Below are 19151 nucleotides of genomic sequence, written 5' to 3'. Positions count from 1 at the left end.
TTAATCTACCATGTAACAAATGTAAATATAAATGAACACAGGATTATTTACCTCTTCTTGCACCCATTAGCTCAGAAAACCAAGGATTAACTAGATGTGTCATCTTTCTGCCTTATGGGATGATGGATTATTGGGAAGGGCTCTTAGCCAGGTTACGTACTTTAAAATACAAATGCATGTGTGGATCTATAATTGTCTCAAAAGAAAAAAGTTTAAAATATACATAAATCGATGGATAAAATATATACATATATATAGACCCACCCCAGATCTATTCCTTGGTATCTTTGACAAAGACTTAACTCCCAAGCTGAATGAGCCCCAGGGTTGATCTAGGATAGCATTTCTTACACATGAATGCAACTCAGTAGCTAAGCAGAACCAGGACAATAGGTGCCCTCACTGCCGTACTGCAACTGGATAGCAATCCAGCAGCATTCAATGCTGCTGCAGCAATTTGGTGTGAAATCCCAAGGCCCTCAAGGGTTCTGAGAAATCCTTTCGCAATTATCTTTGTGTACCAAGTTACGAGGATAGCCTGGCTTTGGGATTCTTGGCACCAGCCACCCTCACCTTTTGGTCTTCAATGTATTCAATGTCGGCTGTGTTGTAGCCATCCCGCTGGCTCTGATGGAGCACCCTGAAGCGCCTCTTTCCTATGCTGTCAACCACTGAGCGGCCATCGGCAAAGAATTGAACATTTCTGATCTCTAGGATGCAGCCATATTCTGCAAACCTGTTTATTGAGAATGGAGTCGAGAGAATAGATCCTTGATGAGTTCTGTTTCCCTGGCCTGGCACCCAGCCATTTCTGTAACCCCATGCTGTGGCTCAAGGGACTTCTGCCTATTTTCCTGTCCCTGGGTTATAGTTTCAAGTATACAACAGGCAGTGCCTGTGTGAAGAAAAACAAATCATAATGTGTTTGTGTAACTGCTACCATTTATTGAGCACATACTATGTGCCGTGCCAGTGCTATGGTTTGAATGTTTGTCTCTACAACCCATTTTGAAATTTAATTGCTATTGTAGTATTATTAAGAGGTGGGACATTTAAGAGGTGATTAGGCCTCCACCCTCATGAGTGCATTAATGCTGATATGGTGAAAGTAGAGTAGGGTTGTTATTAATACAAAAGGGCAAGTTTGACCCCCTTCTTTCTCTCTCTCTGTTGCCCTTCTGCTATGCCCTTCCACTATGTTATGACAAAGGAAGAAGGCCCTTGCCAGATGCCAGCACATTGATCTTGGACTTCCCAGCCTCCAGAACCATGAAAAATAAATTTCGATTGTTCATAAATTATTAGTCTGTGGCATTCTGTTACAGTAGCACAAAATGGACTAAGGAAGCCAGGAACTGTGCTCAGCATTTTATGTACATTATTAACTCACCAATCTTCCCAGCAAACCCAACGAGGTAGGTACTATTATTGTACCCACTTTACAGATAAGGAAACTGGGATACAGAGAGGTTAAATAGCTTGCTCAAACTCAAACTTGCTCCAAGGTTGCAACTAGATAATGAACACAGGCAGTTTGACTCCAAGGCCCACATTCTTATAAGTTTTATAACATATACCACTTGTTTAACCAAATATTAATTCTAGAGTTCTTTAAATAGACAGCCTCTCACATGGTAAACTAACCACCAAAGGGACCATGATCCTCACAAATGCTTATATTCTTCAGTTGGCTAACCTCATGAGCTAGGCCTCCCCATCTCCTAGGAGTACCCCAAAGTAAAAAAGAAATCCCTCATTACACAACCTCTTTTTGCTCGCATGGCTCCTTACTTACCCTTTGACAGGATCTCCAAGGCACATGCCAAACTGTCTCGTGCCTGTCTCAATGCATCTACGAATCATCAGGCGGTAACAAGGCTCAAAGATGTGCAGGGGACAAGGAACGGTGGGATAGGCCATAGTACACACGAAAATAGGCACATTCTTATTAAGGCTGTCAGAGAGAGCAAATGACAGGGATCTCAAAGCAATCGGACAGAACACAAAAATGTTGGTCAAATGTTAGCATGTGATACCCCTGGGGGAAGGCAAAGAGATACCAGTTTGTTTTTTGACGGTGTCACTTGCCAAAGATACATCAAGTTTTGATGGCTAATAGAAAAATATTGAAATGCAATTGATAGTGTGGGCTGAGTTCCATTATCCGATGCAGAGGTTAGCCTAAGGTCTAAGAAATTAAAATTGGCATTCTACACATTTTAATTTGGCTGAAAAAGTTCTCTAGCACCTTAATATTGTGGGTGACAGCTATAACTCATATTTTGTCTTTCTTTCACGCTCTCTACTCAAAACAATCTCTTCAGGTGTTTTTCAGGCTGCATGGGGAAGGCTGCTGATGATAGAAGTGGACTCAGCTCTCCAGAAGGGTGGTGGGAAATTCTATGTAAGGTCCCTAGGGCATCTCAAATTTGCAAGGACCCCAAAGAATCTGCAAAGTAGGCACAGCTGAAAGGAGGAAGGACCAAGAGATAGGCAAGAGTAATCCAGCCCAGTGATGCTCAAATGCTTCTTTGCATCAGAATCACCAGGGGCTCTTAAATCAAGATGACTTGGACACCACATTACCAGAGATACTGATGCATTAGCTCTGGAATTGGAACCCAAGGGTCTGCCTTTCTCTTTCTTCTTCTCCTTTTTTTTTTTTTTTTTTAGCATAATCTTACTCTGTCACCCAGGCTGGAGTGCAATGGTGCAATCTTGGCTCACAGCAACCTCTGCCTCCTGGGTTCCAGCAATTCTCTTGCCTCAGCCTCCCGAGTAGCTGGGATTACAGGTGCATGGCAGCACGCCTGGCTAATTTTTGTAATTTTATTAGAGACGGGGTTTCACCATGTTGGCCAGGCTGGTATTGAACTCCTGACCTCAAGCAATCCACCCGCCTCTGCCTCCCAAAGTACTACGATTACAGGCATGAGCCACCATGCCCGGCCCTGCCTTTCAATAACTACTCCCAGAGAGTCACACACACAACCTGTTGGGGAACCAAAACAGAGCCAGCTCCTCTGGGATCCTTGTCTTCTTATTTGTCTAGTAAATTCAACACAGGAACATCTGAACCTAAACCTATCAAGAAATACAAGACCAACTGCCCAAATCTCAAAAGGATCAAGTTTAGGATTCATTTACATAGAAAGTCCTAATACATCTCAGTATTGGTTAATAAGACCTTAAATGAGATTTGAGATGAGGGCTCAAGAGGCTCAATGCTAATTTACAGATCAGAAATAAAGATAAAGATCCCCTGAGTAGTTCCAATGTAAATTAGTGAGAAAAAAAATGATTTCTAGTTTCTGAGAAAAACATATTCGAAGTGAGGAGTGCATTCAAACAAGTCACTGGCAGAGTTTACGAATGTTCTCTACACAGTGGGCATGAAACCAAAACCATTTTTGCTGTCAGGAACCTTGCCTCTGGAATGCTGTTAGGATTCTACTGCGGATCGGGGGAGGGGAGGGCAGAAGCAAGACAGGCAGAAATTAGTGATTGCCTCCTGCTTTTTCTGCGAAGGGAGCTGTTCTCACAGCTAGGCGGAGGGCTGAGAGCCTCACTGACACCTCTGACCCTCCCCTTCACCTTTCACATTACCTATGCACGGCAGAGAAAGCACTTAACAAGTATTAGTATTATTACCATTAATTAAGTGCTTACTATGCACAAGGTCATTTGATTTTCATAAGAAGTTCATGAGGTGGCCAGGCATGGTGGCTCACGCCTGTAATCCTAGCACTTTGGGAGATCCAAGTGGGAGGATCATTTGAGGTCAGGAGTTCAAGACCAGCCTGTCCAACATGGTGAAGCCCTGTCTCCATTAAAAAATACAAAAATTAGCTGGGCATGGTGGTGCATGCCTGTAATCTCAGCTACTTGGGTGGCTGAGGCAGGAGAATCACTTGAACCCAGAAGGCGGAGGTTGCAGTGAGCCAAGATCACACCACTGCACTCCAGCCTGGGTGACAGAGTGAGGCTCAATCTCAAAAAATAAGTCCATGAAGTAAGAACTCAAATTATTAAATTATTCTCAAGCTACAGATAAGGAAACTAAGGCCCAGAAAGGTTAAGTGACCTGCCTAGGGTTGTGAAGTAGACTCACTTTGAGGTAGAACTGGGTCTTAAGCCCGGTTCTGGTTGACACCAAAGTTCTTAACTTCATAGCAACTCCTTATGTATCTGAAAACAATCTTTTGGCCATTTCGTTAAGTTCCCCTGATTAAGCTACTCCAATTTACTCTCGCCAGCAAATACCCTGTTACTGGGGGCAGGGTGTACCCTCATCACTGGTTTCGCTTATGCTTCTTCAGTGGTATGCTGGTATGTTTAACAACTGGCTCTCTGGGTGCAGGGGAAGCCCTGGTTTGTAGCACTTGCCAATTTCCATGGTGTAAATACTCTCACCATAGCCAATTTCAAGCAGCTGGCAGGACATCACTAAGTTGGAAGCTGGGAACTAATGTGCACATTCAGCTCTCATGAGCTGGTATGAGGGAAACAAAACAGAAATATGCATATACATACTTAGAAAGTTCTTCCATTTCCTCTTCGTAAAGCTTCCTTCGTTCCTTCAGTTCTTCTGGAAGGAATTTAGCTATGAGCTCCTCCATTATTACATTTTTGCTGTATTTTCTTGATGCCAAGCACTATATGGGGGGAGGCAATTAGATAATATGCAGTTAGGTAATACGCAGTCATCAGCAAAACACTTCTGATGTAATCACTGGACAAGTCACATGACCCACATATTGGAGTAGTCTGGACCCACAAATCAGCAGATGATACCATCATAATATATGTATTTTCTGGATGTTAGTTTCATTTAAAAAACCACACATGCAATTGATTATCTTTATAATTAGAATAAAAATATTTTAACAAGGGGGTAAAACCTGCATTGAAGTTTTAAAACTCTCACAATTTTCCTGAAATACTGAAATCAAGATCATGTTCTTGTCCAAAAAGTGGTGTGGGGGGAATCCTTCCCTTTCCATTTCCTGTTGATCGTGTTTACAAGCACACAGAAATGGTCTCCATCTGGGATATGCTCAAAGTTAGTGGCCAAAAGGTTCAGGGAACTAAAAAGCATTTTTCAATCACTGATCCTTTCCTGCCCTGTCCCACTCCCAGCCTAACCCAATGCTTGGGCTTCTGGATATTGCCAAATCTACCTATTTTTTCTCTTTTAATTTTAGTTTTAAAAAACACAAACAGCTAAATATTGATTTGTCTATTTGCCTTTCTAATATACCATCTAGGTATCACTGAGATTAAAAGTCATGATTTCAAGAACTGGACTCAGGCTCAATTGTCACTGTTACTCTTCTCCCAAACACCTCTGACCGATGCACACCCAGGGATGTTTAAGTAGTGGGTATTTAACGGTGTGAATCAAACAACTGATGTTAAAACATCTGCGGAGAATTGCTTGCTATGGAAACTACCCCTACAGTCCCAGCAAGGAGAGCGCCTGAGTATAAAACTGTTGGCTTCAAACAATTTTGTTCCTTTCTCAGTATGGGCTGTGTCTCTATTCTGCAGTGAACATGATTGGAATATTTAATCCTATGTAAAATAGTGCAAGTGTGACCCTATGTGAATACACAGAGATAGATGAGAATATCTTCTAGACCCCAAGTCCTGAACCGTATAGCATCTGTCTCCAGGATGCCTTATCTGCCACTGTCACTGCCATTGCCTGGCTATGGGAAAATCAACTGCACTTCCCAGTCCCAGTTTTGGGGGATAAGCAGTGATTGAGGAGGTAGTCGGTCCAAAAAGTAGGTGACTCCTCTGCTGATGCTAAAACAAAAAGCCAGAAAAGGCACATACTAAAATGTTAACTAACAGTGATTTTCTCTAGGTACTGAGCATATGGGTAGATTTTTCTTCTTTCCACTTAATCTGAATTTTCCAGTGTTACAACAACACAGATGTATTATTTAAGTATAAGGATTATGGACTTCTCACCTACAATCAGGCCTGCAAATCCTACAACTTTTATCTAGGGAAAGGTATGACATTGGCCCTCATCCCAATCCCAACACATACCCTGAGGGCTACCAGCGATGATTATTTCACTCTATTCCCTTAATTTAAATACTGGGGTGATGGTAAAGCTCAACATGTGACTTCTCTTGACCTGTAGTCACCTAGAGATAGCCTTGCATCTCCAACCTCTCCTCAGGAATGACAGGGGTCAAGGAATATTAACACCAATCATAAAATGTGGCACATAAGTCCCTGAGGGAGGGAAAACAAGATGGATTTTCAGGTCTTCTTTTTCTATAGGAAATTCCTTCAGGTTCACTTGAAAAACAAAGGTGGGAGTCTGTGTGATTAGTTTTAGAGAACCTGGAAGTCCTAAAGGGCTGCTGTCTGCTAAATTGGCTTACTGCAAAAGCTCTAGGGCTTCCAGGTACAGTGGCTCCTGAGGGGTTGGACAAGGATCACTCTGAAGTTCTGTGAGGTTCTCCTGGGGCCTTTGGAGCTGTTATCTTCAAGCCACAGAATAAACATTGATGATAAGGGAACATCAGGGCTTACCTAGTCCAATCCTAGAGGGGACAAAAGATTTACTCAAGATCACAGTATATCAGGTGCCATGATGAGATCAGAACCAGGATCCAAGTTTATCATCTATTTAACACTTTTGTTTCCAACACAAATTGATTTCCCTACTTACACCACATAAAAAACTGCATGTTGCCTCATTTTCCTGAAGGACTTTATGGAGATGGGAACAGTGGCTATAAGACAGGAGAAATAGGCTGGGCACGGTGGCTCACGCCTGTAATCCCAGTACTTTGGGAGACTGAGGTGGGTGGATCACCTGAAGTCAGGAGTTCGAGACCAGCCTGACCAATATGGTGAAACCCCATTTCTACTAAAAATACAAAACTTAGACCAGGCGCGGTGGCTCACGTCTGTAATCCCAGTACTTTGGGAGGCCGAGGCAGGCGGATCACGAGGTCAGGAGATCGAGACCAGCCTGGCTAACACGGTGAAACCCCATCTCCACTAAAAATACAAAAAAATTAGCCAGGCATGGTGGCAGGCGCCTGTAGTCCCAGTTACTTGGGAGACTGAGGCAGGAGAATGGCGTGAACCCGGGATGGGGAGTTTGCAGTGAGCGAAGATTGCGCCACTGCACTCCAGCCTGGGTGACAGAGCAAGACTCTGTTTCAAAAAAAAAAAAAAATTAGCTGAGCGTGGTGGCATGTGCCTGTAATCCCAGCTCCTTGGGAGGCTGAGGCAGGAGAATTGCTGGAACCCAGGAGGTGGAGGTTGCAGTGACCCGAGATCGCGCCACTGCACTCCAGCCTGGGTGACAGAGTGGAGACTCCATCTAAAAAAAAAAAAAAAAAGACAGGAGAAATAGATGGTTTGAGGGAGTAATGTGCCCTACCACAGTGCAGTGGCTTGGGGTCCAGTTGAACACTGTCTTAGTGCCCAATTCCAAATAAGCTAAACCTAACAAGAAAGAAATACTGATTTAAACCAAACAAAGAAATATTGATTTACCTGTGAAAGACCGTCTTTGCACAATGGACACTTGGCGTTGTGATCTAGGCATCTTTCTAGGCATTTTAAGCAAAAAGTATGCCCACAAGGTGTTGTGACTGGCTCATAGAATAATCTGAAATTTAGGAATCAAAATGGAAGAAAACTTCAGTAAGACCAAAAATAAAAGAGCAACTCAAAGCTAAGGTTTTAAAGCATTATTTAGACTATTTTAGGGTGGGGGAGGAGTTCTTTTTTAAAAGTCGCTATTGTTGCACTTCAGATAAACATTTGCCTTTCGTTTTTGAGCTGGATTAAAATACATTTATTAAAGTTTAGGGCATAGCTAGATCATTTTGTAACATCAATTCTAGTCTATCTCTTCTGGGGAATTCAGATTTTTTGCCCTGTCTGGTCCAAGAAAAATAGAGATTAATGCACAGAGTGTCTGGATAAAATTCTATTCTGAAAATATTAGCCAACCTGTTCACCTGAGTATATGTAAACACACACAGACACACACAGACACGCAGACACACACACTCTCTCTCCCTTACACATTTACCCACTTAAGCACTTTACATCATATTACCATGGAAAAAAACTTTGTTTGCTAACCTTGATTCCTCTTTTCGTCTAAGCAATGTCAATGCCTGAAGGATATCAAAACTGTACCTCTAACAAACATAACTGCCTTTTATATAGATAGATAATTTTCATAGGGGGAGAATAGTATTGTTAGTGTGCTTACTGATATAGACCAGATATGGATCTATATTGATGCATATACACATATACATACATTTACATGTGTACATACATATGTATACATACATATACTTCAATTTGGTACTATTTTAATTGCTTGGGGAGAGTAGGATATTTTCAAAGCAATGTGGGAATCCTTTTATAAAGCTGTTCTGTACCTTCAGAAATTCATGGATTTGCTTTGCTTAAAAAAAGGCTCACCTGCAGCGAGATCAGTGAGTGAGGGTAGTTGAAGATGACCGTTGAGGAGTGGGGCTTGCATTCACCAAGAGGAGAAGCACAGGAAGAATGGAAAGACCCCTCCCTGCCTGACCAGCCTATTTTCACCTCACAAGAGTGTTCAGTGGAAAGTCAGAGGCTGCCAGCTGTACGGCTCCCTCGTGTGGCCAGGAGGTGCACCAGCAGCCTGGCCAGCACTGCCAGGCTGAGTAGAAGAATCAACATGCCAGCTGAAAAGTACTTGTGAAGAAATTGAACCCACTAACTAGAATGAACCTGAGGTCCAGAAAGGTGGAAGTTACTTGTCTAAGTGTGCACAGCCAACTGTTGACAGATGAGAGTCTATCCAACTTCCACTTCCAGTCATGTGCCTTTTCTATTACAAGGATAATTCTCAACCATTGCTGTGCATCAGAATTACCTGGACAGCTTTATCTTTAAACTGCTTTATTGGTGCAAAATTGATATATAATAAATGGAACAGACTTAAAGTGTACAATTTGATAAGTTCTGACATATGTACACACTTATGAAACCATCGCCACGATCAAGATAGGAAACATACCCATCACTCCCAAATGTTTCCTCTCGCCCCTTTGTAAGCCCTCCTTCCTGCCTCCCCAAATCACCTGGGGAGCTTATGGAAACTCTAGATGCCCACTACAGCATCTACAGAGATTCAGATCAGTAGACCCAGTGTACAGGACAGGCATCAAGACTTTTTTTAAAGCCTCCTGGTGATTTTAATGTACAGCCAAGGTTGAGGATCACTGTGTTACACAAATCCCATTAATCTCTGCATAGGCAAACTTTCTGTATTGGTCTTCAAATATCAGTTACGTGTGGAGCAAAAAAAAAAAAAAAAAAAACATACATCGTGAAGCTCCACTGGCTAAAGTTCCAGATTCAGCACGTCAAGGGGACTAGAAAAAATGGGATATTTTTAACAAGCCAATGGAGGTCTGGAGTAGGAGAGAGACTTTTCATATATTCATCTTTTTGGTACTTTTTGAATTTTTTGATTCTGTTTAAAAAGTAGTTAATTTGTTTAACAAATTAATTAAAATTAATAAATTTTAGTTATCCAATTGGCCAAAAAGCAAAGTTATTTTTTTAAAAAAACTATTTACTATGGAGGTCTCCGTGCACTAAGGCAAGAACAAAATATGAGAACTGGAAAGGAAAAAATCAAATCTGTCATTATTCACAAATGATATGGTGAACTTAGAAAAATCTAAAAGAATCTACAAATGATTATTAGAATAAGAATAGAATTAACAAAGTTACTAGATAAATACACACACACACATACAATTATACTTCTATATACCAGCAATAGACATTAGAAATGTTATCATCTTAAAGATAACATTTACAACTGCTTTTAAAAATCAAGTGTCCAGGAAGAAATCTAACAACAGTTATAGGAGACCTCTTTTGGAAAAAGCTACAAACACCTCATTGAAAGAAAGTAAACAGCTAAGTCCCAATAAAAAACCTCAATGGGTTATTTCATTTGTTTATTTTTGTAGAACTTGACAAGTTGATTTCTAAACTTTATAAGGAAAAGCAAAGGGCCAAGATACATCTGAAGAGCAATGATGTGGGAGGACTCACTCTACCAGATAACAGAACATATAAAGCTGTGGTGATTAAAACAGTATATGACTAGCACAAGGACAAACAGACTCAGGGAATAGAATAGGAAGCCCAGAAACAGATCCAGATGTGGATTCTTGATTTATGACAAATGTGTCACTTCAAAGCAGATGGGGGAAAGATTTTCAGTACATAAATAGCCTTCTCAATAAATGGTATTAGGAGAGTTGGCTATCTATAGGGGGAAATGAAATTGGATCATCTCTCATATCATTCGCAAAAACCAATTCCATGTGGGCTGTAAAAATAAATGTGAAAAGCAAAACAATAAAACATTCAGAAGATGAAATAGCCAGGCACAGTGGCTGGCACCTCTAATCCCAGCTACTTGTTGGGGGGTGCTGAGGTAAGAGGATCGCCTGAAACAAGGAGTTTGACACCCCATGTCTTAAATAAATTAGTCAAATAAAAGAAAATAAAGATAAAAGAGGAGAATATCTTTATGACCTGAAGGTAAAAAAATGAATTATGACACAAACCCTGCCTATAAATGAAAAGATGGATAATTTTGACTGTATTAAAATGAAGCGCTTTTGGCTGAGTGCAGTGGCTCACACCTGTAATCCCAGCACTGTGAGGCCGAGGTGGGCGGATCATCTGGGGTCAGGACTTCAAGACCAGCCTGGCCAACATGGCAAAACCCCGTAAAAATTAACAGACTGTGGTGGCGCGTGCCTGTGATCCTAGCTACGGGGGAGGCTGAGACAGGAGAATCGCTTGAACCCAGGAGGTGGAGGTTGCAGTGGGCCGAGATTGCACCACTGCACTCCAGCCTGGACGACAAAGTGAGACTCCATCTCAAAATAAAAAAGAAGAGGAAACGCTTTTAAGTTCATCAAAAATGTCATTAAGAGGGCAAAAAGGCAAGCCAGAGTAGGAGAAAGTATCTGCAACACATAACGACTAGCAAAGAACTTGTATCTAGAGCATACATAGAGCCCCTAGAAGTCAATAAGAAAAAGAGAAGGAAGCCAACAGAAAATGAACAAACACTTATATGCACCAGCAGATGTAAACAATGTTTATAGCAATGTTGCCCATGATATCCCCTAACTAGATGCAACCCAAACATCCATCCATAAGAGAACTGGTGGATTCATACAATGGAATATTATACAATAATGAAAATGAACAAACTTCACCTACATGCAATAACATGGATAAATCCTAATACCGAGTAACACAAGCCAGATTGAAAGAATAAATTCTGGATAATTCAGTTTATGCAAAGCTTTTACGTAGGCAAAACTAGATTGCATCACCTAGATATGCATATACGGGTAGTAAAGCTATAAAGAGAAACAGGATAAAAGTCAAGATAGTGGTTGGGGTAGGGAGGATACCTACCTCCCTAGGGGTATCCTCTATGATTGGGAAGAGGCATATGGGCAGCTTCTTGGGTCCTGGCAATGTTTTACTTCTTGAACTGAGAGGGGTTACATAAGTATCTTCTCTACAATATTTTGTTAACAGAACATATTTATATTTTATGCACTTTTCCACTGTGTGTATTTCACAATTTAAAATGTTTTTCAAAAGTGTGATTTGGAACCACTGCTGTGATCTAATTATCAGAGCAGCAAAACCAAAATATCTCATTTCCTTGGTAACTTAGTCCTGTGAATCTGAATGCCTTATATTATTCAATGGTACTAATGATGATGATTGATGAATCTGTATCTACAACTAATATGCAAAACTGTTTTTCCTGAGAATTTCGCAATTGGGCCTATTATTCATTTAAGAATGTAACCTAATGCAATCTATCTAAAATGACGAAGATATAGCTGGCTAATTAATTGCAATAAATACTGACATTTAGTGAGCAGATGAATAAAACACACACAAAAAGACACAGCAATCTCTTAGCAAAAGCTGTGATTAAAATGCCCCTGACTGAGTAGTAGCAAACACAAATGCGGCCACAGATGCTGCATAATTATTGCTTTGAAATAGTTCAAGGTTCAGATGCTTAGAATACATTACACTTTTCAATACTCAATTCATTTCTATATTTAGGGCTACTCTGCTTCTCTGCACGGCCTGAGTAAAGTGACTGGAACAGATGGAATCTATTTCTCTGGCTATATTTCTTGGTGTGTCAATACTGAACTTTGTATATTAAGAGGTGGTAATTATGATTAGCTTCATTATACTATTGAGAAAATTTAAACCCAGACAGGTTAAAATAACTTGCTTAAGATCACACAGCTAGCTGGTAAGTAGCAGGGCTTTGGGATGTGAGGTCAGATCTGACTCCCAAGCCCATCCTTCTTCTTCACTCTATGATGTGACAGCAACTATGTGCATGTATTTCTGCATCCAAATAGACATCATCCATCTACATGTAGATGCACACACTCATATGCACACTTTTCTCCCTCCCTCTCTCCTCTCTCCCTCCTTCTGAGAAAGAGAGAGACAGACGGAGAGAGAGAGAACTTGACTAGAATTCTTTTTATTTACCACTTTAGGTAACGATTTCAGAAAACACGTCCAAGAGGTATTTATAAATCAGAGCAGGGCCAGATTTTCACACAAAAAACATTTTACATTGTTACGTGATGGAGTAAACAATAGCAATAATAAATGCTTTCAGTTTGATGTCAGCCCGGATAAAATGTTTGGCTTGTCTGGAAATAGCTATCTTTTCCCACCAGTTACATCCTTGTATTGTGTTCTTTTGCTATCAAATGAGAGCAGAGGAAAGGAGGGAGGGGAGAAGGAGAGGGAGAAATAGGGAAAGAGGGAGGAAGAGAGAGTGACAGTGTGTGTGTGTATGAGAGAGAGAGAGAGAGAGAGAGAGAGAGATTGAATGAGAGTGAACTGACAGGATCCTTAACACCCAGCTACTTGAGTAGCTAAAACTAGGTTAAATATAAAGCTTCTTGTTAGAATTGACAAAGAGGTTACTGGGCCATTAGATAACTGGTTCAAATATCAAACATTCTTACTGCATATCTCAAAATGTCCTTGTCACCCCAAAAGTTCTGCTCCACAGCAGCCCCAGAGGTGGCCCCCAACAGCTAAGGTATCCACACGAGGCAAATATCAAAGGACCACTTGCGACCACTAAGGATTGAGGGGCAGAGTTCTGAAGGGTTGAAGTTAGTGGGTAACTTCCCTCAACAGAGCTCTCCCAGTTCAGCAAGGGAGACTTGGAGATTGGAATGGTCCTCACTTACACACCTCGGATTATTGTTCCACTCACTCTTTCCACCCTTTTCCCTGTAGAACTTACAACCTGCTCCTCCTAATTTTCTCTCTAGAATCTGTGTATACAAATTCACACTCTAACTTGTTTTTCTACAAATGCAGCTCCACGAAACTGGATTTCATACTAAAATCTTGCACAAATAGTACAAATGTTTAATTTCATGACCTCCACAGATTGTTTCAGACTATCTTTACTCCCAGACACTCTCCCACAAGCACACATGAGGGTAACAAGAGAACCAATCATATTCCTAACACCAAGAAAGAGAAAAAAAATACTGCAGAGGTGGAATCAAAAGCTTTTTCAATGCTAACATAATTCAAGCTGAAGCATGTGTATGAAATAGCCTCTGTCCACATCCGATGTCTAACTTACAGACAAACCCTGTTGGAAAGGGAACTACATGCTTCTGACCGATGGCTGCAGTTTTCAGAACCTCAAAATCCAGAGTTCTTTCTTTTTTTTTTTTTTTTTTTTTTTTTTTTCTTTTGAGACGGAGTCTCGCTCTGTCGCCCAGGCTGGAGTGCAGTGGCCGGATCTCAGCTCACTGCAAGCTCCGCCTCCCGGGTTCACGCCATTCTCCTGCCTCCGCCTCCCGAGTAGCTGGGACTACAGGCGCCCGCCGCCCCGCCCGGCTAGTTTTTTGTATTTTTTAGTAGAGACAGGGTTTCACCTTGTTCGCCAGGATGGTCTCGATCTCCTGACCTTGTGATCCGCCCGTCTCGGCCTCCCAAAGTGCTGGGATTACAGGCTTGAGCCACCGCGCCCGGCCAAAATCCAGAGTTCTTTCTAGATTTAGTAGGTTTCTTATCACCATCAAGCAGCGAGAGGCCAGCTATAACTTAGCAGCTTATGCAATGGCTACTCCAGGCACAGAGGGTTTTTGTTTTGTTTTGCTTTGTTTTGTTTTGAAGTCTCACTTAGAACGGAGGGGCAGGATAAGAGAAATGGTGGCTTTTAAATTTCGAGTGAGCCAACTAGAAGGGGGTCTTATCCTCTTGGTGTTTATTTCTTGGACCAAATTGGGAGACCTCCTTCAAAGCCCCCTGTTGAGTTCAAGGACAAACAAGATGAAAGGGAGAAAGCAGAGGAACAAAAGAACTTACACCTCAGGATTCTTAGTTTTCAGAGAAAACACAAACAGGATGAGTCTGTATGTTTGATTTCTTGTCCGCTGGATGTTGGGGGGAGTGTTAAGAAGGATACGCACAACAAAGACCTGGTCCCTGAGCAGGCTAAGTCAATCTACTCCACAGCTCACATCATGGGCTTAGAGTCACAACGGTATTACCTACAGGAGCCCATTGCTCTGCCTGGAAGTAGGATTTCTCTATCTTCTACTTTGGCTTTGCCAGAACCCACCTGCCATTCTATCGTGAGGGAGTGAGGGAAGTAGTGAAAGGAACCTGCTCATTTAGCCCCTCCCACCCTAGCCCACTCCACCCACACCAACTCCTGACATCATGTGAGGCTTGCTTTGAGTGCTTCAATATTCCACCTGCTGAGTAGGTCTGCCAAAGCTTATGAGCAAATCTGGCATCCAAAATTTTTTTTTAAGAGAAAGAAGGTCCACATTTCAGGTAATGGCTATGTTACTCATTTTTAGTCATCCGACAACAGTCATTCAGAATACAAATGCAGGTGATCAATATGAGAAGCATATGTGCCCATTAAAGGGCACATATCTGAGCAGTTTCTGCTGGCTGGATCCCACCATGTAGTGTATGAAAATACTTTTTTAGGGCCAGGCACAGTGGTTCACGCCTGTAATCCCAGCACTTTGGAAGGCCAGGGTGGGTGGATCACCTGAGTTAGGAGTTCAGGACCAGCCTGACCAACACGGTGAAACCTCATTTCTACTAAAAATACAAAAATTTGCCAGGCAGGAGGCTGAATTGCCTGAACCGGGAGGTGGAGGACTTAGTGAGATGAAATCACACCACTGCACTCCAGCCCGGGTGACAAAGTGAGACTCTGTCTCAAAACCAAAATTAATTTAACTTAATTTTTAAAAATTAAATAAAAAGACTTTTTGTTATATTTTCTCTTGGGTCGATCATCTTAAAATAAAAAAAGAAATTATTTTTCCATAAGTTATTGGGGTACCGGAGGTATCTGGTTACATGAGTAAGTTCTTTAGTGGTGATTTCTGAGATTTTGGTGTGCCATCACCCGAGCAGTATACACCGCACCATGTTTGTAGTCTTTTATCCCTCACCCTCCTCCCACTTTTCCTCCCAAGTCCCCAAAGTCCATTGTATCATTCTTATGCCTTTGCATCCTTATAGCTTAGCTCCCACATATCAGTGAGAACATACAATGTTTTGTTTTCCATTCCTGAGTTACATCACTTAGAATAATCTCCAATCTCATCCAGGTCACTGCAAATGCTGTTAATTTATTCCTCTTTATGGCTGCATAGTATTTCATTGTATATATATACCAGAGTTTCTTTATCCACTCGTTGATTGATGAGCATTTGGGTTGGTTCCACGATTTTGCAATTGTGAATTGTGTTGCCATAAACATGCATGTGCAAGTATCTTTTTTGAATAATGGTTTATTTTTCTCTGGGTAGATACCCAGTGGGATTGCTGCGTCAAATGGCAGTTCTACTTTTAGTTCTTTAAGCAATCTCCACACTGTTTTCCATAGTGGCTGTACTAGTTTACATTCCCACTAGCAGTATAGAAGTGTTCTCTGCTCACCACATCCACGCCAACATCTACTGTTTTTTGAGTTTTTTATTATGGTCATTCTTGCAGGAGCAAGGTGGTATCTCAATGTGGTTTTGATTTACATTTCCCTGCTCATTAGTGATGTTGAGCATTTTTTTATATTTGTTGGCCATTTGTGTATCTTCTTTTGAGAACTGTCTATTCATATCATTAGCCCACTTTTTGATGGGATTGTTTTTTTCTTACTGATTTAAGTTTGTTGTAGATTCTGGATATTAGTCCTTTGTCAGATGTATAGATTCTGAAGATTTTCTCCCACTCTGTGGGTTGTCTGTTTACTCTGCTGACTGTTCCTTTTGCTGTGCAAAAGCTCTTTAGTTTAATTAGGTCCCAGCTATTTATCTTTGTTTTCATTGCATTTGCTTTTTGGTTCTTGGTCATGAAATCCTTGCCTAAGCCAATGTCTAGAAGGGTTTTTCCAATGTTATCTTCTGGAGTTTTTATAGTTTCAGGTCTTAGGCTTAAGTCCTTAATCCATCTTGAGTTGATTTTGTATAAAGAGATGAGGATCCAGTTTCATTCTCCTACATGTGGCTAGCCAATTATCCCAGCACCATTTGTTGAAAAGGGTGTCCTTTCCCCACTTTGTGCTTTTGTTTGCTTTGTTGAAGATCAGTTGGCTGTAAGTATTTGGGTTTATTTCTGGGTTCTCTATTTTGTTCCATTGGTCTATGTGCCTATTTTTACAACAGTACCATGCTGTTTTGGTGACTATGGCCTTATAGTATAGTTTGAAATCAGATAGTGTGATGCCTCCAGATTTGTTCTTTTTGCTTAGTCTTGCTTTGGCTATGCAAGCTCTTTTTTGGTTCCATATTAATTTCAGAATTGTTTTCTTCCAATTCTATGAAGAATGATGGTGGTATTCTGATAGGGATTGCATTGAATTTGTAGATTGCTTTTGGCAGCATGGTCGATTTCACAATATGGATTCTACCCATGAGCATGGGATGTGTTTCCATTTGTTTGTGTCATCTCTGATTTCTTTCGGCAGTGTTTTGTAGTTTTTTTTTTGTTTTGCTTTGTTTTTTTGATGCAGTATCCCTGTCGCCTGGGCTGGAGTGCAGTGGTGCAATCTCTGCTCACTGCAAACTCCGCCTCCCGGGTTCACGCCATTCTCCTGCATCAGCCTCCCAAGTAGCTGGGACTACAGGCACCCGCCACCAGGCCCAGCTAATTTTTTGTATTTTTAGTAGAGATGGGGTTTCATCATGTTAGCCAGGATGGTCTCAATCTCCTGACCTCATGATCCACCCGCCTCGGCCTCCCAAAGTGCTGGGATTACACGCATGAGCCACTGTGCCTGGCTTGTGTTTTGTAGTTTTCCTGTAGAGGTCTTTCGACTCCATGGTAAGTATTTTATTTTTTTACAGCTATTGTAAAGGGGATGCTTGATTTGACTCTCTGCTTGGTCGCTGTTGGTGTATAGAAGAGCTCCTGATTTGTGTACATTAATCTTGTATCCAGAAACTTTACTGAATTCTTTTATCAGTTCTAGGAGCTTTCTAGAGGAGTCCTTAGGGTTTTCAAGGTAAACAATCATATCATCGGCAAACAGTGACAGTTTGACTTCCTCTTTACTGACTTGGATCCCTTTATTTCTTTCTCTTGTCTGATTGCTCTGGCTAGGACTTTCAGTACCCTGTTGAAAAAGAGTGGTGAGAGTGGGCATCCTTGTCTTGTTCCAGTTCTCAGAGGGAATGCTTTCAACTTTTTGCCGTTCAGTATTATGTTGGTTGTGGGTCTATCACAGATGACTTTTATTACATTAAGGTATGTCCCTTGTATGCTGATTCTGCTGAGAGTTTTAATCATAAAGGGATGCTAGATTTTGTTGAAGGCTTTTTCTGCATCTATTGAGATGATCATGTGATTTTTGTTTTGATTTCTGTTTATGTGGTTTATCACATTTACTGACTTGCATGTTAAACCATCCCTGCATTCCTGGTATGAAACCCACTTGATCATGGTGGATTATCTTTTTTTTTTTTTTTTTTTGAGATGAAGTCTCATACTGTCGCCCAGGCTGGAGTGCAGTGGTGTGATCTCAGTTCACTGCAAGTTCCACCTCCCAGGTTCACGCCATTCTCCTGCCTCAGCCCTTCTACTACCTGGGACTACAGATGCCCGCCACCACGTCCAGATAACTTTTTTTGTATTTTTAGTAGAGACCAGGTTTCACCATGTTGGCCAGGATGATCTTGCTCTCCTGACCTTGTGATACACCCACCTTGGCCCAAAGAGCTGGGATTACAGGCGTGAGCCACTGCACCCAGCCCAGATTATCTTTTTAATATGTTGTTGGATTTGGTTAGCTAGTATTTTGTTAAGGATTTTAGCATCTGAGTTCATCAAGGATATCAGTCTGTGGTTTTCTTTTTTTGGTTGTCCTTTCCTGGTTTTGGTATTAGGGTGATACTGGCTTCATAGAATGAATTAGGGAGGGTTCCTTCTCTATCTTGTGGAATAGTGTCAAAAAGATTGTTAGCAATTCTTCTTTGAATGTCTGGTAGAATTCTGCTGTTAATCCGTCTGGTCCTGGACTTTTTTTTTTTGCTAGCAATTTTTAAGTTACCATTTCAACCTTGCTGCTTGTTACTGGTCTATTCAGGGTATCTCATCCTTCTTGATTTAAGCTAGGAGGGTTGTATTTTTCCAGGAATTTATCATTCTCTTCTAGGTTTTCTAGTTTATGTGCATAAAAGTGTTCATAGTAGCCTTCACTAATCTTTTGTATTTCAGTGGTGTCATTGTAGTATCTCCTGTTTCATTTCTTAGTGAGGTTATTTGAATTTTCTCTCTTCTTTCCTTAGTGAATCTTGCTAATGGTCTATCAATTTTACTTATCTTTTCAAAGAACAGGCTTTTTGTCTCATTTATCTTTGGTATTGTTGTTGTATCAATTTAATTTAGTTCTGCTCTGATCTTGGTTATTTCCTTTCTTCTGCTGGGTTTGAGTTTGGTTTGTTCTTCTTTCTCTAGTTCTTTGAGGTGTGACCTTAGATTGTCTGTTTGTGCTCTTTCAGACTTTGATGTAG

At 41.1% G+C, this 19151-nt stretch overlaps 2 protein-coding genes across 4 annotated transcripts in view; both read right to left on the bottom strand.

Moving 5' to 3' along the window:
• The window catches only part of NDUFA1 (NADH:ubiquinone oxidoreductase subunit A1), a 970503-nt gene that overhangs the window by 887758 nt on the left and 63594 nt on the right, over positions 1–19151 (bottom strand). The window lies entirely within an intron of this gene.
• The window catches only part of LONRF3 (LON peptidase N-terminal domain and ring finger 3), a 50351-nt gene that overhangs the window by 9361 nt on the left and 21839 nt on the right, over positions 1–19151 (bottom strand). For all 3 annotated transcript variants that reach the window (XM_050776097.1, XM_050776096.1, XM_050776098.1), the window contains 4 exons: positions 7534–7648; positions 4534–4655; positions 1796–1954; positions 574–736 (listed from right to left, as the gene is read on the bottom strand). In XM_050776097.1, coding sequence (XP_050632054.1) covers positions 574–736; positions 1796–1954; positions 4534–4655; positions 7534–7648 — 559 coding nt within the window. The remainder of the gene's footprint in view (positions 1–573; positions 737–1795; positions 1955–4533; positions 4656–7533; positions 7649–19151) is intronic.

Source organism: Macaca thibetana, chromosome X (assembly GCF_024542745.1).
Source record: "Macaca thibetana thibetana isolate TM-01 chromosome X, ASM2454274v1, whole genome shotgun sequence".
NCBI lineage: Eukaryota > Metazoa > Chordata > Mammalia > Primates > Cercopithecidae > Macaca > Macaca thibetana.
Note: the sequence above shows the minus strand (reverse complement) of the source record. Positions and strands in the feature narration are given on the sequence as shown.